At 37.4% G+C, this 27,901-nt stretch overlaps 1 protein-coding gene across 2 annotated transcripts in view; it reads right to left on the reverse strand.

The window, feature by feature from the left end:
- Window positions 1-27,901, reverse strand: part of ABCB1 (ATP binding cassette subfamily B member 1) — a 208,364-nt gene that overhangs the window by 46,586 nt on the left and 133,877 nt on the right. The window contains exons 2-12 of one of the 2 annotated variants that reach the window (XM_015535129.2): window positions 25,271-25,325; window positions 21,837-21,987; window positions 15,140-15,197; window positions 13,378-13,569; window positions 12,114-12,285; window positions 10,733-10,857; window positions 7,872-8,043; window positions 5,280-5,393; window positions 4,089-4,199; window positions 3,747-3,872; window positions 359-562 (exon numbers count right to left, since the gene is read on the reverse strand). The exons of the other annotated variant lie outside the window; for it this stretch is intronic. Of the exons in view, the coding sequence (XP_015390615.2) occupies window positions 359-562; window positions 3,747-3,872; window positions 4,089-4,199; window positions 5,280-5,393; window positions 7,872-8,043; window positions 10,733-10,857; window positions 12,114-12,285; window positions 13,378-13,569; window positions 15,140-15,197; window positions 21,837-21,987; window positions 25,271-25,325 (1,480 nt within the window). The remainder of the gene's footprint in view (window positions 1-358; window positions 563-3,746; window positions 3,873-4,088; window positions 4,200-5,279; window positions 5,394-7,871; window positions 8,044-10,732; window positions 10,858-12,113; window positions 12,286-13,377; window positions 13,570-15,139; window positions 15,198-21,836; window positions 21,988-25,270; window positions 25,326-27,901) is intronic. 2 annotated transcript variants of the gene reach the window in all.

Here is a 27,901-nt window from a genome sequence, read left to right on the forward strand (position 1 = left end):
ACAACAGAAAACATGGAGGAGTTCCTGATGTATTTTAAATAGAAAAAGCTATGGAGTCTAAAATTCATCAAGGCAACACGGAGCTTCATTTCGACTATTGTAATGAGTCCTAAATTACAATAAAATCAATGAATACTGAATTCTAAAAAACTACTTACATATACTCTGTATAAAATTTTACAGGATTTATGTACCAGACTGTCCATATACTCCCAAGTGAATAATTTAAGGGATTTTCCTAAACAAAGTTGGACAACCTTGCATCTCAAACATTATTAGCTTAAACTTTGAAGAAAGAACTCAGACACATGAAGTCAAATTCTAATTTCAAGGGCAACTGCATTAACAAAGTCTTTACCTGTGGTAGTTTCATGATAAACTCATAAGCGTTGGCTTCTTTAACAGCTTTCTTTATCTCATCCATGGTGACATTTCCACGGCCATAACGAATATTTTCAGCAATTGTGGTAGAAAATAGCACTGGCTCCTGACTCACCACTCCAATTATTTCCCTGAGATACCTTACATTAAAGGTCCTAATATCCTGCCCATCTATGTTAATCTGAAAGACAGAAATATTTCCATTAAATATTTTAAATCCATCTGACATCCAAAGCATCAAGACTCTTTAATTTGTTACAAAAAGTCTTAGCTAACATTTAACTTATTTACCTTATTGTGGTGGTTAAAAATGGTTATAAATGAGAATTAGAAATAAACAGCAATGTGCAAAAATAAAAATAAAAAGTATACTTACTGGGGTGCCTGGGTAGCTCAGTTGGTTGAGTGTCTGATTTTGGCTCAGGTCATGATCTGAATTCGAGCCTCGTGTCGGGCTTTGTGCTGACAGCTCAGAGCCTGGAGCCTGCTTTGGATTCTGTCTCCCTCTTTCTCTGCCCCTCCCCTGCTCATGCTCTCTCTGTCTCTCTCTCTCTCTCTCTCTCTCTCAAAACCAAATAAACATTTAAAAAAGTATATTTGTTATCTTACACATACAGTTTTTTCACGGATGGATTATTCTCCATAAGCAATAATAGGTTATAGATTTTTGGCATACTATTATTTTTTGCTTACCGCTATTTAAATTTGATTAAAATGTCCACTTACTTACTTAGTGTACATATCATTTTCATGGTATTATGATCTTTTACAATATGTAATATACCATAATTTACTGCATTTCCCACCTGCTGGACATTTGGCTTCTTTTAAGGAACACTGAAGAATCACTGGAGAAGTAGAGAGTTACCAGGCTAAAGAGTATGATTTATTTTTTTTCTCTGATAACAATTACTTACCTGTGCAATGACTGGTATATGTTGGGTATTTATTATTTGCTGAGTAAAGGTTGCATAAGCAACACTCTAAAAAGAATTTAATAATTTACAGTGCCAGCACTGTATCTGTTTTTTTTCTTTTACAATTTACTACCTCTGAGTTTTATCATTTTGCTTTTTTTTTGAATTAATAAGTGCAAGCTGGTACCTTATAATTGCTTTGTTTCATATTTATTTATAAATGAACATATCTTGAAACTTTTTACAAATGCATAATTATATTTATTCTCAAAGATTTTCATGTTCATATCCTACCATAGATCCAAATTTCTCAAATATTAAATATAATAGTTTTACCATATATAAATCATAGTTCTATGTATTGCTTTCTTTTATTGAAGCTTTACTGATTTTTTTACTGAAGAGAAATTTAAGGAAAAATTAAATGAAAACTATACCACTGGACATTTATTATTTGAGTAGTAAGAAAATTGTTAAATCATGATGTAAACAGTGAATATCTCTGAGTTATAAAATTTCTGAAGTTTTTTTCCTGTTGACATGTATATTTAAAGTTTATATATTACTCCAATAATTATTTTATTTTATTTTATTTTTTATTTAAAATTTTTAAAATTTTAACTTGGGTCTACATCCAACATGGGGCATGAACTCATGACACCGAGATCAAAAGTCTCATGCTCCTCAGGCTGAGCCAGCCAGATGCCCCTATTCCAACAATAATTTCAAAGATAAGATATTTTCAAATGTGTATTTTTAATGGTTAGTATTTTACTAGGTTGTTTTAAAATTTTTTTTAATGTTTTTATTTTTGACAGAGAGAGAGAGAGAGAGAGACAGAGCATGAGCGGGGGAGGGGCAGAGAGAGAGGGAGACACAAATTCCAAAGCAGGCTCCAGGCTCTGAGCTGTCAGCACAGAGCCCGACACATGGCTCAAATTCACAGACCACGAGATCATGATTTACTAGGTTGTTTTTAAAAAATAAAGAAAAATATTTACACTTGAGCCAATTCAGAGTTAGCTTTAGCAAATGAGGAAAGGATTATGTTCCTCCTTAGTAATATCAGATTTTTCCAAAATGTGTATTTTATTAAATTAATTAAATAAATAATTCATGAACCCTAAAACTCTGTACTCATTTCTACCATCTCTATTCTATCTCAGCGCCTTTTAATGTTTTTTGTTTTTCTTTGTAACTTGTAATCTTCTGTTTTTGTAATTGTTGAATTATATTTCAGTATCAGGTAAACTCAATGTCCTCAGGGTGGTACAATTGAGGAAATTTGAATATGTACTGTGGGCTAGTGCTGCACTAAAATTAAATCTATTGATTTTGATAATTGTTTTGTGGTTATGTAAGAGAATGTCCTTCTTCTTAGAAAATATGTTCTGAAGTATTTAAGGGGCAAGGGACATGATGTCCTTAACTTAGTCTCAAAAGTTCAGAAAAAAATATGCCTGTGGGGTGTGTGTGTGTGTGTGTGTGTGTGTATGTGTGTGTGCAGGCATGCATGTGCATGTATGTTTGTTATATATACATAGGCACGTGTGGACAGAGAGAGAAGACAATAAAGTAAATGGGTCAAAATATCATTAGCAAATGTGGGTGAAGACTATGTCTTGCACCTTTTGTTGAAGTTTCAATTATATTTATTTATTTATTTATTTATTTATTAAGTTTATTTATTTATTTTGAAAGAGAGATAGAGAGAAAGAATGAGAGAGCATGAGGGGGGTAGGGGCAGAGAGAGAGGGAGGGAGAATTCCAAGCAGGCTCCACACTGTCAGCGGGGAGCCCAATGTGGGAACTGAACTCACAAACCGTGAGATCATGACCCGAGCCAAAATCAAGAGTCGGACACTTAACTGCCTGAGCCACCCAGGTGCCCCTGAAGTTTCAATTATAAGAAAGTTTTTAACAGGTAAAAAATGTACCCTAGGTTATTAATGTTCCCCATGTCCCAGAAGACATTTTTTAAGAGACAATCCCACTTTCCCCTGGAGATATTCCAACATTTAAGAAAACTCAACTATCTTTGATGAATTTAATTACTGTCCTAATTTAATTACTTCTTGTGACATTGATTATCAGCTTGTCAAAAAATGCTGGATGAAATATTTTGACCAAACCCCAAAATTCTTTGAAAACAACAGTCTCAGTGGCCTGGATGACTGTTTTCCAGTTGACTTGGTGGGTTATGAAGTGCTCAGTGAGAACAGAAGAGAGGGTCATCTAGCTTCTTTGGCTTTTTATCATCTTGCATATTTTTGTTAAACCAGTCCAAATGTTTGAATGCATTGTCTAGATGCATTGCAAGTCTATAGCTTTTTTACTAAAATTGCTTCACATGCCAACTGTTGCTAAAAACAAAACAAAACAAAACACTTTTGAAGGGCTAATTGGTACCCAGCTTTCACTTTGGAGAACTTGGTTCTTCCCACTTACCGTACCCTCATCAGGGTCATAGAGCCTCTGTATCAGCTGCACTGTCGTGCTTTTCCCACAGCCGCTGTTCCCAACCAGGGCCACCGTCTGCCCACTCTGAACCTTCAGGTTGAGGCCCTTCAAGATCTGTGAGGGAAAAGAGAGAAGAAGAATCATTTACAACAAAATCCTGAAAGGGGACTAATTTGATTCAGTTTTAAATTTGAAAAAAGTATCAAATAAGGGAATAAAACCCCAAAGGAAAAAGGATATAAATATCAAAATAATAGGGAGTTTAGGTCCTTTATAATGATGAAACAATCCATCTGAGTTAGGAATTCTTGTAAATATTGCTTACAGTACCTTGACATTAGCTCGAGCTGGATAAGAAAAATGAACATCATTGAACTCCAAATTCCCTTTGACGCTGTCTGGTTTGTGTCCTCTCTCTGAAAAACTGTCAATTTTAGGACTCTAAATAAAACAAAATTCAATGACTATTCCATCATAGGACAAACAATTGCACTTTTAAGGAATATGGCTTAGCAAATTCCAAAAACAGGACCTGGAATGGCTCAGTTTCCTTCACATGAGACAGAACCCTAGTTGTAGATTTTGTGTGTGCATGTGTGTGTGTTGTGTGTGTGTGGAAGGAAATATTCCTTCTCAGAAAATAGACATTTTCTGAAAAGTACAGAGGGGCATATTAATTCGATTTCTTATAATATCTTGCTTTAAGCTTTTGGCATATATTCATACATTTTTGAAATGGTCAGAGATGCATGCTTATACACCTGTGATAACAAGACATATTATAATTGATAGAGCCAGGTATTTTAGCTTGTTCTGAAAATGAGCTTATTCCTAAACAACACATGCCATGGATTTGGGTTGTGAAGACTGAAAAGTTGGTTGGGGCCAAGTTATTTAGGAGCATTGTAAACTGCAAGTATATTCAGAAGCCACGCAGTTTTCTCATGACTTAGGACAATGACACAGAAGGAACTGCTTGAATTAAAGGGCCAAATTTCATTAGCGACTTTGCATTTTATCCGCAGAAATGCAGCAACATGTTTTAATATGTGAAAATTGTATTCTTTATTTCACTGCAACTGGTAAAACTCATTCAATATAGTGGGTTAAAAATCATTTGAATCATGCAGTGATTTTTTTCTTTGAAGGGGGCAACCCACAGCAAAATACACGGCTAATTTCTCCACCCATTCTTCCTGCATATGAAAATCATAGTATTCTTGGTCTAGCTACACCTTGGAAGAGAAAAAGAGAAAACCGTGGAAGAGCAAACATCTTTACTCTCAACTCTAATAATAAACATTCGTGCAGATGTACTTTTCCCAAATGAGGTCAGTGTTATTCTATTATTTTAAGACAAACTTTTAGAAATATTATTAATAAGAGGTACTTTGTTTCTCTCACTAAGAAAAGGTTCCTTATTTTCACATAATTAATGTTCACAGGATTTATAACCCAAAGCCAAATTTAAGCATGCAAGCCTCAAAATATGTTTTGACATGGAATGAATAAGTGACTCACATTATCTATAATATTGAAGATAGCATAGGCTGCCCCTCTTGCATTGGCAAAAGCATCAATACACGGAGCGGCCTGTCCAACACTGAAAGCTCCAATCAGAATTGAAAAGAAGACCTGAACAGGAGAATATGAGGAAAAGTTAGAAGCAAGCCCCATTCTGGTGCCCATTGTTACCTCAGATATGACTGAAACACATATTACACTAAGGACTGAGTTTAGTTTATCCTTTTAACATTTTGTTTTTTTATTTAGCAAAAGGGCAAAATTTATAAGGTTAATATAGTATTCCGTCGCTCAATGGGCTTCTTCAACATCAAAAATATTTTTTTTGTCTAGCTTGCTGAACTATCTGTTGTTCTCCTGAAGTTACACAGAGTCAAAAAGATTTCTCAAACCTACTTCTTTGACTCTGAAGCTAATGCCACTAGAGGGAAACATTTCCCATCAGTATTGTTATTCAGTTCTTTGTGACTTTCTACACCTATACATGAAATTACACAGAATGTTCAAAATGAAACACGAAGGATTTTGGTCCCATGGAATTTCCTATTTTTAAAATAGCATTTTCCATATGTATTTTGATAAGATTTTTAATGAAAGAGTAACAGTTCACATATTATAAGCCACTAAATCACATCTGTGTGCACTAATTCCTTTACACAATCATTCTATACTATAGCAAACAAACTCTAACACATTTCCCTTTAAATTAATATAGAAGCACCAGGAATATAGCTTCAGGAATCCATATAATTAACATAACTAGGAAAACATAAATGTAGAGAAATTAGTCCTTTCTCTCTGGTCATGATGAAACATCTACACGTAGCTTGACTGTTCTCTGAAGACAGTAACAGTAACACTTCACATACCCAGAATTCAAATATCTATCCACTATCTGCAGTACGAGTAAGCACCAGTAAGGAAGCAAAGAAGTCTCTACCAAAATAGATGTTATAAAGCTCATGCACCAGAGCTCCTGCCTTTTACGAAGAGGGTATTGCTGGGTTCTCTACATCATGACTATCATTCTCCAGCCCTGCTGGGAAGATATCACCATCCACATAGTACAAATGAGGAAACCAGGTCACAGAGGAGTCAGGATTCTGTCTCCTTCACAAAATTTAGCAAATGAGGAAGTGAAGAAGGTGGAGAGCTTATGAGCTGACCACCAGAAAGGAGACCAAAATGAGAAAGAATAGACTCCTCAATTATGAAAGTTCATTGAGCAAACAGCCCTCAATATCATTGGAAACTGAAGATATCACCCCAGAAAACATTTTCAAATGATTAATTTTTACAATGGCCCTCATTTTTCACCAAAGAGCCAAACTGTGTTCAGTATCCTCTGTTTAGAAACACAGGGAAGTGTAGGTTTTAAAAGGTTGCTATTTGACTGGTTACATGTTGTTTTGATCATCAATGACATGTAAAGATGGTCACAAAATATTGTTGGTTTATAAAAAATACTGCTGGTTATAAAAAAGGTTATGGAAAGATATGCATCATCCCAGTTTTGAAAGAAAAATACATACATACAGAATGATCTGGAGAATCTATACCAAAAGTTATCATTTAAAAAAATTTTTTAATGCTTATTTATTTTTGAGAGAGAGAGACAGATCATGAGTGGGGGGGAGGGGCAGAGAGAGGGAGACAGAATCTGAAGCAGGCTCCAGGCTCTGAGCTGTCAGCACAGAGCCCGACACAGGGCTCAAACTCACAAACTGTGAGATCATGACTTGAGCCAAAGTTGGACGCTTAACTGATGAGCCACCCAGGTGCCCCCCAAAAGTTATCATTAAGTATATATGGATTAATAGATTATAAGCAACTGTAAGTAGTTCATAATTTTGAAAACTCTGTTTTCTAATCCTTTGTATAACTAATGTATGTTATTTTTAGAATCATAAAAGAAAGCTATGTTCATTCTGAGAAACAAAATGACTTTCCACCTTATATTTTGTATAGCCGATGTTTTATATTCTATAAATTTAGCATTATCTCATACTATGACCTATCTATAATAATATTTACTTTCTTTTTTAAAAAAATGTTTATTTTTATTTATTTTGAGAGACAGGGAGAGAGAGAACATGAGGGGCAGAGAGAGAGGGCAAGAGAGAATCCCAAGCAGGCCTCACGCTGCCAGCCCAGAGCCCTGACACCAAGCTCAATCCCACGATCCTAGGATCATGACCTGAGCCAAAATCAAGAGTCGGATGCTCAACAGACTGAGCCACCCAGGCGCCTCTGTTTACTTTCTTACATGATGAAACTCAATGGCACAGAGGATGCCTCCAATCCATATTTGTTCATTCATAAATGTATCCAATTTTTATTTCCTTTTATATGTTATATAGCTTTTCAATTGGTCTAAATACATGCCACTTTTTTGGCCCCAACTCATAATTGTGCCTTGTGTATCCTAGAAGGCCAGCTCTGCCCAAAGGACAGAGCAAAGATTCACCAAAAGAAAAAAGCCTGTAATCATGGCTCATACTTCGAAAAGGAGGAGTATGAAAGGAAACAAAAGGTAGATGGATAAACAATATTTTCGGTTTTTTCATCAATATTAGGAAAACTACTTACTGTCATTGCATTTCCAATAGTATATTCTTTTGCTATAACTAGAGTGGATCCATACCAGAAGGCCAGTGCATATGATGCATATATTAATAGGAAGGCAATGCCCATTGAAATGCTTGCTGAAATCGCCTTTTTAATTCCAATCTTTTTGGCATTTTGTAGATGTTTCTCATACCTACCAGAAAATGAGAGGCAAATGTTGTAACAAGAAAACAATCCACAATCAGAGCCATATTCACCTCCTATACAGTTGGAGGTTTAAGGAAGAAAGCCATCAAAGTAAGAAACTCTTGCTGGGACCCAGCTTCCTGGGAAGTGAACCAATTCAGGATCAGCCAGGACTAGAACCCATCTGAACCTTCTCTTTACTGGTGGTAACTCACCTCCCTTGGTCCCTACAGTCTCCTGTAGCTGTTCCAGTATTGAACGTCCCTCCGGGATATGGTAGAGCTTCACCTTCACCTTCATGGCCAGTATCACAAGCCAACGTTAAGGTGGAAGAAGAGAAACCAAGCCAAACAGGAATGGCATCAAAATGTAAATACCTTTCAGGATGCCGAAAATAGTTAGACTCTACACAACTCAATTTCTCTTCTCTAGGCAAGAGAAAAACCTCCCTCTACTGCCCCATTGCATGAGGGACAGGAATTTTACACTCTACAAGTACTTAAACTTGGGCCTTTGCTGTTTTGTTTTGTTTTGTTTTGTTTTGTTTTGTTTTGTTTGTTTTCTGGTCATGCTGATCTTCAACTGTCAAGCCAGGGAACAAGGTTATGAAGTGATCACTACTCATAGGATATGGGTTCTTACTGAATTTTTTTAGATTTTCATTACGCTTTCTGTAAAATGGAGTAAATAATGCCTACCGAGTAAGATAATTATGATACTGAAGAACAACATTAGAAAGTAGTTAACACAGTGCTGGTTCACAGTTGGCACAACCTAGTAATTCCTATTCCTGTTATTATTGCTATTATTGTTTAGAATTTAATCTCCTGAATATTGCTCATTCTATTACACTTTTGAGTAGCAATTAAAATTCATATTACTGGGGTACCTGGGTGGCTCCGTCAGTTAAGCGTCTGACTTCCACTCAGGTCATGATCTCACGGTTCGTGAGTTCAAGCCCTGCGTCGGTTCTGTGCTGACAGCTCCGAGCCTGGAGCCTGCTTTGGATTCTGTGTCTCCCTCTCTCTCTGCCCCTCCCCCTCCCCCAAAATTAACATCAATAAATAAGTAAAATTCATATTAGTGGCTTCTAGGATGTCATACAAAGGTACAAATGTCTACCATGGGTCTGTTAAATTATAATTTTTTTTACATCAATTTAAATTAAATCTACCTTTCCATGCTAGAAACAGCAAGTGTGTAAAATCTAATTTGGGCTTCCTAAAGTTAGGGGGAAAAACACAATGTATATAAAATGATACTGTAGAGAAAATATATAAAAATAGTGTGTTTCTAACAAAAAACAAATACCATTCTTTTTAGTTTAACCAAATGAGATATTGAGCATATCTTAGTTTTTTAAAAAATGTAGTTGCCACCAAAAAGTTTCTTTGTTTAATTACTTAAAGCAGCCCCCTTTCCAGCATGCTTTCCTCAGTCCCGGGCACTGCATTCATTTAGCAGAGCAGCGTCCCTGGGGAGACAGCCAGCATGCCGCGTCCAGCACTGTGATGAGTCTCGTGTGGCTGGGCCCCAGGACCCAGGGAGATTCAGGCCAGCCCCGTGTGACCCCCAGGCTCTGGTGACAGTGGTGGATGTGCTGTAATTACCTTTGCTTAGGTGGCTTGCTTACTGCGGCTAATGGAGCGGTACTGATTACACTCACATCCTGAGGTCCGAGGGAGGGTTAATGTGCTCTGTGTGGGCTATGTGTGCAGGAAGCAGCAGCAAGAGAGAAAAAGGAAGAGATTAGAGAAAGGAGCATCGCGGTTTTGAAGAGGGCTTAAGGAACAGAAAAATAGAAAACGAAAATGGAGGGGATTAGGGGAACTGTTGCTTTCAATGCTGGAGTATTTCCAGAGAATTTCTCTTTCAAAAAGTTGTAGGTATCAGGAGTCCCACAGAATGGCAAAAACAAACAAACAAAACAAACAAACAAAAAACACAGAATCATACTTTCACTGTATTAGGGAATGTTATTTAAAGAAAACTGGTTGGGGACATTAAAGTAAGGCAGCCTAGCCTTTATCAGTGGGCCTTGATCTGGCATTTTGGTTTTTGTATGTCAGGTTCCTTTAGAGCAGGGTTCTTGGCCTGGGATCCATGGTCAAGGAATTCGAATGTGGAAAAAATTATATAATTATTTTCACTGACCTATACCTGAAATTTAGCATTTCCTTGGATTATCAATGCAGGCAACAAACCCTGGTAGAATTAGCAGTAACTATGACTTTGTTGCCAGTAGAAATCCTGGATCAGTTTTATATCATGTTACAAGTGATACAAATATCTTGAAATAACTTTTACCTGTATTTTTCCTTCAGAGTTACAGTAGTTATTGAACCTATAGTTCGCTCTTATTAATATGTTACCAATGAAAGCACATATATACTATATCGTAATTTAAAAATATTTTGAAAACTATACTTCATTATAATTGGTTTCCTTGGTAATCCTATCTATTTCTGTCTTAGGAGTTTAAAATCATTACTCTAAGAAGGGAGTCCATAGGCTTGATCAGACTGCCAAAGGGGTCCACGGAACATAAAATGGGTAAAAACCCTGCTTTAGGGGCTGACGTTAAACTGTATATTTTGTGGGGGAGGGATTAATACTAAGAAAAGGAAAGCAGCAAACACATACCACAGAAGAATGAGCAACAAAAAATATAAAAGCGGACAGAGAACCTTCCTGACCTGTCCAGCTCTTTGTTCTGGCCCCCAAATGCTATCACAGTCCTGATGGCCCCCAGAGCCTCCTCTGCCACAGCTCCTGCTTTCGCATATGCAGCCAGTTCTTTGTCACTAAATGCGGAGAGTATCTGGACAGAAGAGAAACATTCATGACTTTTGTATGGGGAGAAAAGTTAAAAGGCAGACTGTCAACTCTTCATTTTACTTTTTCTTTCCAAAGTCTCTCTATCCCTTCCTGAAAACTGAAGTCACTAAGTGAACGACATTCAGTGTACCAGATCCAATGGCTTCTCCACCCCCTACAAAGGCTAGATCTGACCCACCCTGGTGATCTGCTCCCCAAGAGTAGTCAGGAACAGAAAATCCACATATAATTCTCTAATACATTTTGAGGAATAATGTCACGTTCCATATCTACTATGTTTTTTTTTTTCTCTTCTAATTGCAAAATAAACTAAACTAAAATCTTAATGCTTTGGAAAATCACTATTCTTTCCTTTATTGTGTCATGATTTCTAATTACAGTAAAACCTTGATGTGTGAGCATAATTTGTTCTGGAAGCATGCTTATAATCCAAAGCACTCATATATCAAAGAATTTCAAGAACCATTGGCTCAATTGTGACCATGTGACATTCGGCATCACGGACTACTAATAGTGCAAGACATGACTCATTTATCAAGTTAAAATTTGTTAGAAATGTTTGCTCATCTTGTGGAACACTCGCAGAACAAGTTACTCACAATCCAAGGTTTTACCGTACTATGAACACAATACTTCCAGATCTACTCATGGGCATTCTAAGATGGCTAAACAAGACGCTGCAGGAGAAAGGTAAAGAAATAATCCAAATAAAAGGGATACAAGTAAGTTACTAGATAAATCATCAACCTCCAAAAGAGAGAAAGTTTTCAGAAAAATTTCTCAACTCTACAGTATTGTCTGAAGTAGAACAGGTTATACACATTTTATAGCAAGGCAAGACTGGCAGGGTGCCACTTAACTATCACAGGTAACACTTAAAAGTAAATAAACCCGAACTTTAATTTTCTTATATTCATGCAATGGTTTGGAAGAATGTTATGGTTTAAACTTATGTTTCCTTTATAAGGACATACCGTGTAAGTAGTTTAAACTGCTATGCCTGATGATTTACCCAAAGCAATAAGAGCAGTGAGAAAAATCTGTGAGGTAATAACTGACATTTTAAATCACATCAGAAATAAGTTTCTTCATTACAGCATTAACAACATGCTTCTTATTGTGGTTTCAACCGACATGGAACACAGATCTGCACAACTGCAAGAACCAGAGTCCTGCATATTAAAAATAGCTCTTGTATGTGTGGCCTGACACACGTGAAAACGCCCCGGTTTCACACACCTTTGCCCAGACAGCTGCAGAGAGTCCCAGGATAGGGCTGATGGCCATTATCACGAGGGTGAGCTTCCATCCTCTAATGAACCCTACTATGAATCCTGCAAAAAACGTGGCTACTGCTTGAAAGAACATTCCAACCTTGTCACCAATTCCTTCACTGATTTTGGAGATGTCACTAAAAAAGATCACACTAAGTGGTTACAGGCAGGAGATCTTCGGCTGGAAAGCTGAAGTAGACATCTAACAAACACACAGACAGGTAAAACTTGTTCATGCTACAGCAAGCCGCTTTCACAGTTTTAGCCTCTTGAACGGTATTTTTCCTCACCTAACTACTGCACAAAGGAAGAGTTTCAGGATCAGTTCGTGCCTCTAAGAAGTTAGTATCATTAAAGTTAATACTACGGAACGAGTTAATCCTGTCTGAGAAGGATTAGCATTTTGAACATATGAGTCAACTTGTTTAAAAGCGGGAGTTAGGAAGGGCATCTCAACGGTAATCGGAAAGTGCCACTGGCTTCTACCCCGGGCCCGCTTCTGAACCCACTCTATTCTCCATACAGCAGCCAGTGTGATCCTTTGAAAACGCAAGTCTGAACATGTTACTCCTCAGACCAAAAGCTCCCAATGGCTGCCCATTTCACTCTGAGTCAAAGCACAAGGCCTTAGTGAGGTCGAACCAGGTCCTAAATGTCTTGACCTTCCCTCCTTTTTTACTTCATTTGCTCACTACACTTGTGCCAGGGCCTCCAGTAAGAAAAAGTTTACCATCTGTCTCCCTCTGCGGGAAAGTAAGCAATGATGACAGTGAGCTTAGTCTTGTTCACTGGTATAATCACGAACATCTAGAATAGCGCTTGGCACAAGTAGCCCCTCAAATACTCGTTGAATAAGTGAAGAGCCAACAATTAACTAAAAAAAGTCTCTCTGTGACTTCATTCACGCATTTACTTTTTCATTCAGTCATATAAATTGAATGTATAACATCTGTCAGGCCCTGTGGTAAGCTCCACTGAGAGATAATATAAGATGAGAGCACATCTTCACATTAGCCTACCCTACCACTGAGGAGAACAAACTAACATAAGGAAAATGCATTGTGGCACAGGCTGTAAATGCTAGAAAGGGCTATCAGATGATCTAGTCCCAGTACGTATTAAACGCTTCATCTAGTAATTGTTTTAAATTTAAAATCTAACCATGACAAATGTTCACATAGTTAGTGGTTAATTTCATTATGAAAGTCTGACATTAACAATACACTTACTCTGTTAACCTTGTATTCAGTTCAGTAGTGTCGCTGACATCAAACCAGCTTATTTCTTGTCGTAGAACAGCGTGAAAAAACTCCTGCCTAATTTTCCTGACTTGCCGGCCGGCTGCCAGAGTCCAAAATGAAACCTGTATATAAGCAGCAACAAGAACCCCAGCACCTAATCCTGAGTAATAATATGCATATCTGGAAAATAATTAGAAAGTTTCTTTTAAATACTGTCCTTTTTTCATCTCTTTCAGGAAAAATCTTCAGAATTGGCAATTAAGTTTACTGAAATCACAAAGATTGTGTAGGACATCATAACAAATACACATTAAAATCTTTTCTCTTTTCCAGAGGCACCTGGGTGGCTAAGTCAGTTAAGTGTCCAACTTCAGCTCAGGTCATGATCTCATGGCATGAGTTCGAGCCCCGTGTCGGGCTCTATGCTACAGCTCAGAGCCTGGAGCCTGCTTTGGATTCTGTGTCTCCCCCTCTCTCTGCCCTTCCCCAGCTTGCACTCTTTTCTCTCTCTCTCAAAAATAAATAAGCATTAAAAAAAAATTTTTTAGCCTTTCCTCTTTTCCTAAATTTTAAGAGGATGATGGCAAATCTATCCACTTGAACTATCAAAGAAAACATAATTTTTTGTGCTTAACTACAAAAATCATGACATTAATGATTTTAAAACTGATACTGACAATTTATAAACATGGTATGTTTTTTGTTTCATTATTTAGATTTTATACTTGTATATCTGATCCTATTGAAAAACTTCACTACTATTCACAGATTACAAGTTACAGGAATAAAGAGACCAAATATGTGAAGTGGGTCTTAGTGTAACTTTTCTCATATTGTTTACAGAAAGAACTCCCCCCCCCCCCATAACCTCTTCCTATTTGGCAGAATTTGAAAATATTTTTTTAATAGTATGCTAAATATGTCATAAATTCATACTAATTTTGAGTAAAGTCTTAACTAAATTACAGGAAAGTTAGTATCTTTAAAAGAACAAATTCAGTTTTGACATTTTCAAATACATTTTTGATATAATTTTACAAACTATTTCCAGATAAAAGCCTTTTGGGTCTATAATAGTATACAGATGTGCTCATTTAAATCAGCAACATTGATGGATAAGTAAACATACAAACATTATGTTACAGGCTCTTGAGATTTCTATTAGATCAAACTACTGTATCGATATTAAATTTACTGACATTGATAACTGTGCTATGGTTATGAAAAGAATATCCTGTGCTTAGGAACCACACTGAAGTTTTTATGAATAAAGGGCCATGATGATGTATGCAAGTTACTTCAAATAGTGGATGTGATGGGGGTGGGTATAAATGATAACAACAGGTCAAAGAATATAACAAATATAAATATAAAGAATATAACAAAGGTAAAGAGCATACAGACACTTTTTTATATTCTTAAAATTCTCTGTAAGTTTGCCATTATTCTCAAATAATACATTTTTAAAAGTACATCATAGGGGCACCTGGGTGGCTTAGTCAGTTAAATATCCGACTCTTAATTTCCACTCAGGTCATGATCTCAGTTTGTGATTTCGAGCCCTGAATTGGGCTCTGCACTGACAGCATGAAGCCTGCTTGGGATTCTCATTCTCCCCCTCTCTCTGCCCCACTCCCACTCTCTCTCTCTTAAAATAGTTAAATAAATGTTTTTAAAAAGTACATCATATTTATATATATATAAGTACCTACATTTATATATCATAACTACATATATATCAGCCAATTACCTAGTCATTTCTTCTTCCAGAATTCTGCCTGGATTTAGCGTTGACAATGAAAAATTCACTAAATAAAAACAAAACAAAAAACAAAAACAAAACAAAATAAGACATTTTTGAAAGGCTAAACTATTAACAGGCATTACTAGGTTTTAAAAATCTTTTTTTCCTTTCACCCTCAATGAATTCTTTTCACTTTACTCAAATAAAAAATCCAAGGGTTTAGATGCAGGACATCTCTAGGGTCCAGATGGGGAAAGGTGCCCCTTCCAGGTTCGCCGCGGTCCTGGAGAGCTTGGGCCTTTAGCAAAGCAGCTTTCTGAGGCAGCAGAGAGGAGCGGATACAGAAGACAGAGGAGGAAAAAATAAATGGTCTCAATAGAAAACACAGGATTTAAGGGGCATTTTTTCTTAGTGGCTAAAAGCACTTTATAGATAATTGTTTTTGTTGATTTTATTTCAATATATGCATGTTTTCCCTTACATGTTGCCTTTTGTGGTAAGTAACAGAAAGACTGAGTTACATCCATTGTAAAGGAGGGAAAATTATATTGTCTATTAATTTGAACTAATTTGATAAAACTATCAATGTGCCATTTCTGTTTTAATAATAACAAGCACTTACTGAACATTTATTATATACCAGGCTTTGTTCTGAACACTTTACATGTACTAATTCATTTAATTTTCACCACAATCCAATGAGGTATGACTACTTTATGAATCCCCCTTTCACAGATGAGGAAATTGAGACACAGACAAAGTCACTTATCCAAAGTCACACAGCCACTAAGGAGGCTGAGAGTCCTAGCGCTATACATATAGTTCCTAAGTTTATACTACACTGATTGTTTCATGTGGTAAGGACTTATTTTCACTTTTCAAAAAACACAAAGTGGAAGGGGCACCTGGGTGGCTCAGCTGGTTAAGCACCTGACTCTTGGTTGTGGCTCAGGTCATGATCTCACAGTTCATGGGATCAAGTCCCACATCAGGCTCTGTGCTGACAAAGCAGAGCCTTCTTGGGATTTTCTCTCTCTCCTTCTCCCTCTGCCCCTCCCCTGCTCTCTCTCTCTCTCTCTCTCTCTTTCTCAAAAACAAATACACATTTAAAAAAAACCCACTAAGTGAAAAAATAAAAAGGAAACAGCCCATGTCCACTGCACTCACAAAATAATAGGACAAAATGTCACCACGGTGTTGTGGACAAAATATACCAGGGTATTTCCCATTTACCAGGACTCTAGGAGAGAACTAGTCTTTGTTCCTTTAACACATGGAAATAATCCAATATTCATGTTTTCTGCATGCAGTGTATCTTCCTTAGCTTCTTCCAAAGAGGGCTAAGATTGAAATGTATTTAAAACTTAAACTACTGTCAGAATCAATTACCAGTCAGGATCAATAACCAGGCACGTGGGCCTGACTGTGGCATAATTTCTCCCTCAATATTGCAACTTCTACTGATGTTCACAGGGAAGTGTTTCTGCTTTTTAATCTGCTTTTTTTAAGCTATCAGATCCTTAAGGAATCATACCCTATTTTACTTCTGTTCTAATCAGTTCAGTTGTGTGTGCTCATTTCCTCCCTGGGTTCTTCTTTTTTTTTTTTTTTAATTTTTAAAATGTTTATTTTTGAGACAGAGAGACACACACACAGAGCAGGAGCTGGAGAGGGGCAGAGAGAGGGAGACACAGAGCCCATTGCAGGTTCTAGGCTCCGAGCTGTCAACAGAGAGTCCAACATGGAGCTCAAACCCACAAACCATGACATCATGACCTAAGCCAAAGTCAGACGCTTAACCAACTGAGTCACCCAGGCACCTCCTCCCTGGGTTCTTAAATACGGCAGCGTTGGGATGCCAAATTGGAACTGTATTTGGAATTAGAGGCAGACAAGCTACCTAAAGCTGGGTATTGGTGGAAATCATTGTTCAAACCTTGGGAAAATACCACATATATGTGTATAGGGCTAGTTTCTCCCCCAGAACTTAAGATATCAGGTAAAATTTAAATGAATTTTACTCTTCTCCAGTGTTTACCTCAAATGTTTAAATTCTCCCAGTGAGGATATTATAACTCAGACCGATCCTCCCTCTTAGGAAATAAGAATCTATGGGCATTCAAATGCTCTGTTCTCAGAGTCGAAGCTGAGAATGGCAACCTAGGTCTGGGTTAGTAACCCAAGGAGCTCCTAGGAGAGTTTCCGCTGCCTAAGGACTAAGGTAAGGCAGATGTGTGCTGATGTGTTCCCCAAAAAGTCATAGGACTCTAGATCTGGAAATCTAATGGGATTCTAGATCTAGAAAGGGCCTAGGTCTGGTCTTCTCAGATGTTACCTACTCTACCCTAGTCTCATAAATAATCTCCAAGTTGTTGTTGGGGGTTCTCAATGCCATCTGCCTGTTAGACTCACATGTGGAGCTTAAAAAAAATAGAGTTGACCAGGCTCCATGCAAGAATAGTTAAATCAGAACCTCTGGTTGAGTCTAGAGCATCACATTTCTAAGAAGTACCCCCACTTGATTCTTTTCAAGATATATCTTTTTAAATGTTTATTTTTGAGAGAGAGAGAGAGAAAGCACAAGCAGGAGAAGGACAGAGAGAGAGGGAGAGACAGAATCTGAAGCAGGCTCCAGGCTCTGAGTTGTCAGCACAGAGCCCGACACAGGGCTTGAACTCACAACCGTGAGACCATGACCTAAGCCGAGGTCAGACCCTTAACCGACTGAGCCACTCAGGCGCCCCCCGCCCCACCTGATTCTTTTTAAAACAAAATTATTTTTGAGAGGGAAGTGCAGAGAGAGAGGGGGACAGAGGATATGAAGCAGGCTCTGTGCTGACAGCAGACAGACCAATGTAGGGCTTAAACTCACCATCCACGAGATCATGACCAGAGCCAAAGTGAGACACTTAACCAATTAAGCCACCCAAGAGCCCCTCCCCACTTGATTCTACATCACGAAGATGGGTAACTCCCACTCCGGTCTGCCTGAATGCCTCCCAGAACAAGGAAACGGGGAATTCTTGAAGTTGCCTATTCCTTTCAGAGAGCTCCCATAAAATCTTTTTTTATGGATGAAGAAACAGAATATTAGAGTGGTTGTTTCATTTCCAAGTTTTGACAGCTACTTTCCCCCAATATTTATTGATCATTTACTATGTTCCAGATGCTTTATATAAATGGTCTCATTTAATTCTATCAGTAAGTTTATGATTACCTTTCAAAGATGAGAACAATAAGAATTACAGAGGTTAAGTAACTTGCACAAGGTCATACAGCTGGTAAGTAAAGGGCTTAAATAACTGTACATCTTAAGGATTACAGGGGAGATATTACAGAGTCCTGACTGTCATGTTTAAGTCTCAAATCAATGTCTGCCTTCCTCCATTCTGCCTAGAACTTCTCTTATCTTATGGAAATATTCAGCACAAAACAAATAGCTAATGTTTATCCAGACCACTTAGGCAGTATGTGCAGTTAGGTAAGGTAACGGGTCTCCAAAATGCCTTTTCCTCTTAACCATGTAGCAACGCAAAGGTGTGCGGGGTATATTGATTTCTCTACAAAAATTTCCAGCTCATTACAGTCACATAGACTTGACATAACATAGATAAAGTTCCTGATACTCTGCATAAAAATGTCTCCTATGACTCTGTCCTTAACGTTTTGGACACAGAATGTGCACCTTTCTGCACAACTGAATCATTGTGAGGGAACAAACCTTGTCACCAACTAGGTTTATTCTGTTGACAGGATGGACTCTGTTCACAATTATTCACTGTCAAACCTTGTAATTTAAACCTTTTTTTCTTCCAACATTCCCTTCTTATTGGCTCCCATTAAGTCCAGCTGTCCAAGAATCCAACAATTCTAAGGAATAGACTTTAAATAAATATCATCTCTATGAGATGAGCAAGAGAGCTCAGCTAAGGCTAAGTACAGCTAAGTACCTGATCTTGTCTCAATCTCCATGATTTCTGCTGAACTCTACAACTCCCAACATACCAGGGAACTCTCTGGATTTAGACTGAGTATGAAATTTACAGATTTCATTTTCTCCAAAGAGGTATGCGAATACTATATTCACAAACTACTGAAGAGTGGACATTAATAACATGTGAGGGGCTTCCTACTGCAAATCATCCAAGATAGCCTATAGGCCTGATGACAAATGTGGCTATAGAAGACCAAGGGTCATTTCATTTGGTGGCTACAGAAACTACGTTGGCAACTCTGGGGAGTTTACCAACCCCGCAATCACAGCTTTGTAAGTGACTTGCTTGTGTCATTTCCCAGAGAGACCTTGAATTTGGCACTGGGCCCAGCACATGGCACTATCTGCCATGCCCAGCTCAAAGCAATCTGGTTGCATAATTAGAAACAAGTAATAAACAAACAAACTGTTCCAAATAAGAAAGTTGTGGAATTATTCTGGTGTCAGTAAAACCAAAAACAGGACTATTAAAATTGGACCAAACACTAACTCATCTGTGCTAAGTGTGATGCATTATTTTAAGCTCATTTTAAAAAATGTTTAATTGAGATAAAATACATAACAAAACTTACCACCTTAACCATTTCTAAGTGTACAATTTAGTAGCGTTAAGTATATTCACATGACTCAGTAGTGTTAAGTATATTCACACTGTTGCACAATCTCCAGAACGTTTCATCTTGCAAAACTGAAACTCTATGCTCATCAGACAGCAACTCCCTATTTCCCCCTTTCCCCAGCCCCCAGCAGCCACTATTCTACTTTCTGTTTATAGGAATTTGACTACTTCATATAAATGGAGTCATTCAGTATTTGTCTTTTTTGGGACTGGCTTATTTCACTTAGCACAATATCCTCAAGGTTTATCCATGGTGTAACACATGTCAGGATTGCTTTCCTTTTTATGACTGAATAATATTCCATTATATATATATATATATATATATATATATATATATGTATATATATATGTATATATATATATATATATATAATATTTTGTTTATCCATTCATCCATTAATCTAATTTTTTAACCCTGAGTTGAAACCAGCTTTGATTGATGTGTCCAAATCTGGGCATCATCCTGCCATATATAGAAACACATAATAGACCTATAGATCTTCTAAGAAGTAAAAGGACAACAAATAGAAAATTCTTACTCCTCATTTCCTTAAAGACTTTTTAAACTATCCTATCTTGCTCCAATTTTACCTTTACAATATTTGTGTTAAAGTTTCGGTCACTGGTCAAACAAAGTAATCCATTTAAAACTTTCCCAAACCCATTTTTGCTTTTATAAGAAAACCCACATTTTTACATTGGGAGTATAGTTGGGTCCTGAGCATTGTTTGGATGGCAGAAAGGTCTGGGTTTGAATCTGTCCTAACCCCCACCAGCTATGTAATTTTGGACAAGTGATTTATCCTCTCCAAGCCTCAGTTTCCTCATATGTTACAGAGTATAATATTACCTACTGTGAAGGATTGTTCTTGTAAAGGTTAAGTGAAATAGGACCTAGCATATAATAAATACAATAAAAGATTACCATTATCATTGTTATTTTATGATAGAGGTTCTTCTCAGAGACAACGGTATTTGAGCAAAAATAAAGTGTGCTTTTTTTTTTTTTTAGGAACTTTAATTATTCAAAAGACACTTTTGCCAGATTTCTAAAAGATACTGATATTTACGTAAACAGATCTCATTGTATGAATTAAGCAATCATATTCTCTTAGGTAATTACACTTAAGCTCTACACTGCTAACCAAATACGTAGTCCTGAATCAGTAAACACTGAAAACTCTTGCTGATCTAAATGATAGAGTCCACTTTTTCTCAGGTATCTTTGCTATGTTAAGCTGCCTTTCCTTTATCATTTTTTTTTTCCTTATACTCCACCACCTGTGTACCGATAAAGTTTCACTCAGTGTTATCCAGCCTAGCGCCCACAGGGTCTCTTGGGATCCCGGAACTGAGCCATCAGGCTTGGTAGAAAGGACAGAAATCTTTCTTTCTGTGTTGAATCTGGCCACTATGAAAATAACTCTGTCCATTGGAACCGGAATCCAGAGCTGTTGCCCAAGTCCCTCTTACAGATGACATTAACTTATGGGACCCCTTTGGCTCTTCAGTAATTAATACTCCTCTGCCTGAGTTTCAAAATACATCATTCTCATATTGAAACCATTCACTCTTTAATGAAGTGTTATATCAAGGTTCAGTCAACCTGGTTGATCCAAAAATTAGAGACATAAAATGGTATAATTTTAACAGAAAGGGTGGAGGGAGAAAAAAGAAAAATAAAACCAGAAACAGAGCTACAAGCCGAGTATAGCTAAGAAGTAATCCCATGCTAACTGAGGTATTTTGAATTCTGTCAGTAATCACTAAAGGGAGGGACATACTCTGTTATAGTTCTACAGCCTTCAAGTAAAGGGACTGCCCTGCTTTATTGAGATGCAAAGCTTTCTGTATATTTCCCTATTCTGTATTAAAAGTCAAACAGAAAAGTCAAACATACACCTATTTGTTGAAACTTAAATATTTGAGGAATTTTCTGAGAATTTTATAACTCTATCAGTGATATCTAGAGTCACCCAGGAATCCAAACCATTAAACAAGTAGATGAGGAACAGCAAAATCAACTTCCAATCTTTCATCCAGTTAGAGTACAATGTATGTTTTTAAAAAAATAGAGAAATGCTTACCTGGAAAGGAGAAATTTCCGGCAGTATCAACAAATTTGTCAGTCATTTGTCCAAATACTATCATCATGAGGGGGAGACCTGATCCATGAGCTATGGCCATGACAGTGCCCAGGGACATCAATAACTTATCCTGCCAGTCAGAATATCGAAACTAAAAAATAAAAAAAAAGGGGGGATGGGGGAATAAAATACTACCTCATAGAAAAGAATCTCTCTTTCTCCACAACTATATGTTCTTTGGGTTTTTATTTAAGGTCAGTACTTTTATAATAGTTATAAAAGTACTTTTATAATAGTTGTACTTTATAATATAATATATATATTATAATATATATATAATATAATATAATATAATATAATATAATATAATATAATATATATATAATATAATAGTCAGTACTTTTATAATAGTTGCAGATAAATGTAGTAAGGAAGATGAAAGATTTCAATCCAAATTATTGACAGATTAATTTTATGATTCTACTTATTTTGTATACTGTGAAGGAATCAATCTGATTTTGCTTAATTGCTTTTTTATTTATTTGTTTTAATTTATTTGTTAATCAATCTGATTTTGTGCTGACAGCTCAGAGCCTAGAGCTGCTTCAGATTCTGTGTCTCCCTCTCTCTCTGCCCCTCTCGCCCTTTCAAAAATGAGTAAACATTAAAAACAATTAAAAAAGAAGAAATATTGTTTGATCTTCCAAAGCTCCTTAGGTAGTGAGTTAAAAACAGCTAGGAGTAAACATTAAGAACACACACATGCACACACACATCACATCCTTTAAAACAACATTCAAAATATTTCAGAGGGAGAATTACAAAGAAGGAGGAAACAGACACCCTAAGTTTTATGGATAAGTTTCCTTTAAGAAGTTTGTTAGCTTTTAAAAGGGAGCTCAGAAGTGAAGTGAAACAAACATTATGGAGTGCCTATATGTGTAATTTGGAGAAGTCTTGCTTAAAGAGATGATGCTCACGGTAGAATCTGGAAGGATAAGGGAGAATTCGCTGAAGAACTGGGGAGGACAGATGAAGTGGGGGGTATTTAGGCCTAGAATAGCAAGGTGCCTAGCAAGCTGCAGGGAGTGCTCAGATAACCCCATGAGTAGAAGTCCTGAAGTGCGCAGTGTGGGACATGTTATTAGAAAGAGGTATAAAAGACTTGGTGGACCACACCAACCCTCCTGGACTTAGGACTATCAATGCATAGTGTACTTAGTACTATCACTTAGAAGGGTGATACCAGTTGTCACAGTGACATGCACAACACTCAAGAACTAACCAGCCAATCAATGTCCTAATACTCCAAAGACTTTGTCCTTACTGTCTTTTTAGCTCTAATCTCACTTTTTCTTCCCATTTTTGATTGACTGCTCTATGGCTCTCTCTGTTTTCTTCTTTCTTTCTCTGCCTTCTAGGTTACATCCTTCTTCTCTTATATTTCCATTGCTCTACCTTCCCCTCCATCCCTTGCATCTCCCTTCAACCACCTTCATCTGTTCTCTCTACCCATTTCCATCACCCCACCCCCTTTTGGGGATGAGGCACAGTCATCAGGAGAATGAGTGATGAGTCAGGCTTGGCAGAGTGGGGTCTTGGAGAGCTGACGCAGAGTCAGACAGGGTCAACAGGCCAGGGCAATGTGAGGTCAGACACACTTGGTGGGGAGGAGGGGTGTGCAAACTGTTCTCACAGAGTTCCAGAAGTTCAGTATGGGGAGGCCAAATTCCAACATCAAACACGCAGGGCAAGCAAGAGTACCGAAAGAGTCAAAGGTTCAGTGCCAGGGGGAACTTGGCAAAGAACAAAGGGAGCAGGTAAAGTTAAGAGCAAATGGCAAAGTTTCCCTAAAATTGCAACAATGGGGACTAATGTCCCTAAGGTTCATTTTAATGACTCCCAGGGAATGGAGATACAGCACTTGGGTCTCCTGGCCAGTTATAAGTACAGGATTGGGCTGTCATGTAATGTTCTCTTTAGTGAACATTTATATGAAATTGAGGATCATTTTAAATACTTTTCACACTACTTAAATAAAATTTCATTGTCTCTAAGCTTAAATTTAAAATTATAAGAATTTCACAACAACATCCTAAGTAAACTTAGATTTGTTTTAAGTGATTTTCAACAAAACAATTAATTGCTAATTCTTGTTAGAAACAGTTTTTTCCAACGTCTAACAGTTGTCCTGAACCTCTTTCAGGATAAATATGTATTCAGAGGCAGAAAAGATTATATTTCAACTCAGTCTAAATTTTAACTTTTAAGGTCAAATTAAATGTTCTAAATTTCTACCTCAAGATTTGTGGTGTTTTACTTCCTGTAGGAGGCAGATTTAAAACATGTGCATTAAAACTAGACTTAGTTTTACAAACAACTTATTCTCTAAAGCACTGAATTAAAAAAAAAAAACGGACACCTTTAAACAAAAATATTACAAGAATCAGGGTGAGGAGAATGGGACTTTGCGGTGACATGAGAAATGTGCAACAACATTTGGGACTGAAGACGTTTTGGTGTCTTTTCATTCATTTACTTACTAAATTGGAGATTTGAGCTGACATGCCACTTAATACCAACTTCTTTGCTATGGAATAATGGCTGTCATAGTTTGAAACCCATCATATTTACTCAAGGCAGGCAAACACTTCCTTGGGCCACCTCTCTGAGACATATTACAAATGAAAAACTGATTAGACTTCTTCCAAAAATATACTGGCTTGCCTTGTACCAGCAGAAAAGCACTGAGAATTGTGTTAAACATAATCAGAATCTCTAATAATTACTCCACATTTAATCAATTTTCTGGGAAGCCAAATGTAAACAGAGATTTCTTAATTATTTCTAAATTTCTGTAGTTAACAATCACTTTCTTCATATGCAATCTTTTTTTAAAAATTTTTTTTTAACATTTATTTATTTTTGAGACAGAGACAGAGCATGAACAGGGGAGGGTCAGAGAAAGAGGGAGACACAGAATCTGAAACAGGCTCCAGGCTCTGAGCTGTCAGCACAGAGCCCGACGCGGGGCTCGAACCCACGGACCGTGAGATCATGACCTGAGCCGAAGTCAGACGCTTAACAGACTGAGCCACCCAGGCGCCCCATATATGCAATCTTATTTAACCAAAATTTGGTGGGTGTGTGTGGTGGCAGTGGTGGGTGTGTAAGTGTGTGTGAAACAGATACATAGATGCATTTTCTAGAAATTGGTGAGTTTGTGAGGTGCTATGAACACAAGTCGTGGCTCTTCTCTGTTTCATAGCCAGCCTATCCCTACCTCTTTTATCATCTATGTTGAGAATGTGATCTGTTGATTGTAAGAAGCCAACCTAAGACAATCTTAAACTACTGACTCCATAACTACTGATTCAAGACACCAAATCTGAATGAAGACAAGAATTATTCATACTTAATATTTCACAGCTTACCAAGGTTAGTGGTCCAATCAAGTTCACGCTCTCCTTTTTTTTCATGTCTGGGTTGCTGTAAAAAAATATAATTGTTTGAATTTAAATCTGTTACCAAATGTTTTACAGTCAATTGACTATAAACTTGAGTCATTATCACATTCAAATATTCTAATATTTTCAAATATAAAACAGTGATATCCACACATTGTCATCATTATCCAGTTTAACAAACACTGCAAGGCAATCAAGTGCAAAGGTAACTGTCCAAGGTACTACGAGGATATCTGGATTAATGAGAAATGGCCACCTGCCTTGCAGAGGCCACACACAGAAAGGAAACACAGAGGTTAATATCTGCCAAATAATTAAATTCTTCTGTTGCTTAAAATATGTACTGATCTAAAAATAGTAAAGTCTACTCTTCTGAAAGACTGTAAGGAGTGATGTCAGGACATCTTGTTGGTTCTACTTTCAAAATAAATCTAGAATTCAACCACTACTCACCACTTTTACTACTATCCCAATGGCCCAGGAAAACTCCTGCTTAGTCTCTCTACTTTCAATTATACCAACTTCAGACTACCCTCAAGACAGAATCCACACTAATCATTTACAAACTCAAGTCATATGCTACTCTTTTGCTCAAAAGCCTATAATGGTTTCCATTTATCTCAGAGTAAAAGCCAAAATTCTTACATGAGATTTTGATTCCTATATGATCTGTTTCCTTGTTACCTCTCTGACCATATTTTCCCTACTCCTGTTTGCCCTGCTTCAAGCCACCCTGGCCTCTTTGCTGTCATTGTTCTGTGAACATACCAAACATGGTCCTGTAGTAGGTCTTTATATTGTCAGTTCCCTCTGCCGGGAAGGCTGTCCCCTCACACATCCATATAGCTCTCTCTTCTCGTGTCTTTCAAGTCTTTCCTCAAATACTGCCTTCCCAATAACACCTATCTTAACCACCCTATTAAAAATTGCAACCGACTTTTTCTGTGCACTCCCAATTTCCTTAGCCTTGATTAATATTTTCCATAGCATTTATTATCTTCTAACATTTGCTGTAGCTTATTTAGTTTGCACAAGTATTATTATGTCTGTCGTCCATATAATAATGTAAACTCCATGGGGGTAGAGATTTTTTTTTTTTTTACCTGAATGCACTTATTTAAATTTTTTTTTTAACATTTATTTCTTTTGAGACAGAGAGAGACAGAGCATGAACGGGGGAGGGGCAGAGAGAGAGGGAGACACAGAATTGAAAGCAGGCTCCAGGCTCTGAGCCATCAGCCCAGAGCCTGACACGGGGCTCGAAGTCACGGACCATGAGATCGTGACCTGAGCCGAAGTCAGACGCCCAACCGACTGAGCCACCCAGGCGCCCCTAAATGCACTTATTTAGCTTAATTTGTTAACTGTTTAGTTTAGGTAGGTGATAAAGTTTTGCTCAGAAGACTTGATCCCAAATTATTTGGAACATATATTAAAATCAAAAGACAGACATCTGACACTAAATATATTCTGAAGAAGGTGCCATAGGCAATATAGCAGCATGACTGGAACTATCATATGACTAACTTGCCACTTGCCCTAAATAACTAATGTGTGCTTGACTTTCTTTGAACGAATAAGCTTTGGTCTGCTTTTTCACTTTTTTTATTTTTAATTGTTTTTTAATGGTTTATTTATTTTTGACAGAGAGAGACAGAGCATGAATGGGGTAGGGGTAGAGAGAGAGGGAGACAGATTCCGAAGCAGGCTGCAGGCTCTGAGCTGTCAGCACAGAGCCTGATGCGGGGCTCGAGCTCACAGACCATGAGATCGTGACCTGAGCCAAAGTCGGACGCTCAACCGTCTGAGCCACCCAGGCGCCCCTGGTCTGCTTTTTTAAATAAAAATTAGTCTCAACATTTACTTTCACCATCTTACAGTCTTAACTAATATTAACTTTCTCTATTTCTCTTCTGAACTGTTTTCTCATGTTTGCAATACAAGGCTGCGAACTTCACTTCTGAGACCTCCTGTGGGTTCTGGGGGATTACTGCGTCTTTTGCAGTGATAGCTCCTTTGTACACTCATCAAATGTTCAGCGGGTGCAATACATAAATATAGCCTTCATAAAAATGCCATCTATTTATGGATTCACAGTCAATCCCGGCCTAAATTGCCAGCTTATGAAAACCACATTTTTTTTTCCTATAGAAATAATACCATCCATCTGGTTCCTAATTCTATTTGGCAAACTAAATTTTCTATGAATGAATACCACAGTACTTAGAAGGAGTGGAGCAATATCACTGCATGAAGATGTTAACAGACTAAAATAATTCTTTAGTTTAAACATCAGATAGGGTATTTTCATTTGGATAATCAGGCCCCTTGCAGCTTGAGGACTCACTACAGAACCTGATAAATTTGTCCCTCTGGGTGATTACTTGATGGCACAGGTCAATTAGTTTTGGGTGGCCTGGCATGAACTCCCATAACAGCCTCAGAAACTATTTGAGGCTAAAGGCGAAAATGATTCACTATTCCCACACTGAAAGAGGAAACAAAGACAACACACCATTGACTGACTGGTCGCTTCTACCCCTACTAAGCCTGTGAAATGCTCTTTTAACAAGGGCCCCAGAGTACCAAACAGCCAGT

The sequence above is a fragment of the Panthera tigris genome, chromosome A2 (genome assembly GCF_018350195.1).
Source record: "Panthera tigris isolate Pti1 chromosome A2, P.tigris_Pti1_mat1.1, whole genome shotgun sequence".
NCBI classification, from domain to species: domain Eukaryota; kingdom Metazoa; phylum Chordata; class Mammalia; order Carnivora; family Felidae; genus Panthera; species Panthera tigris.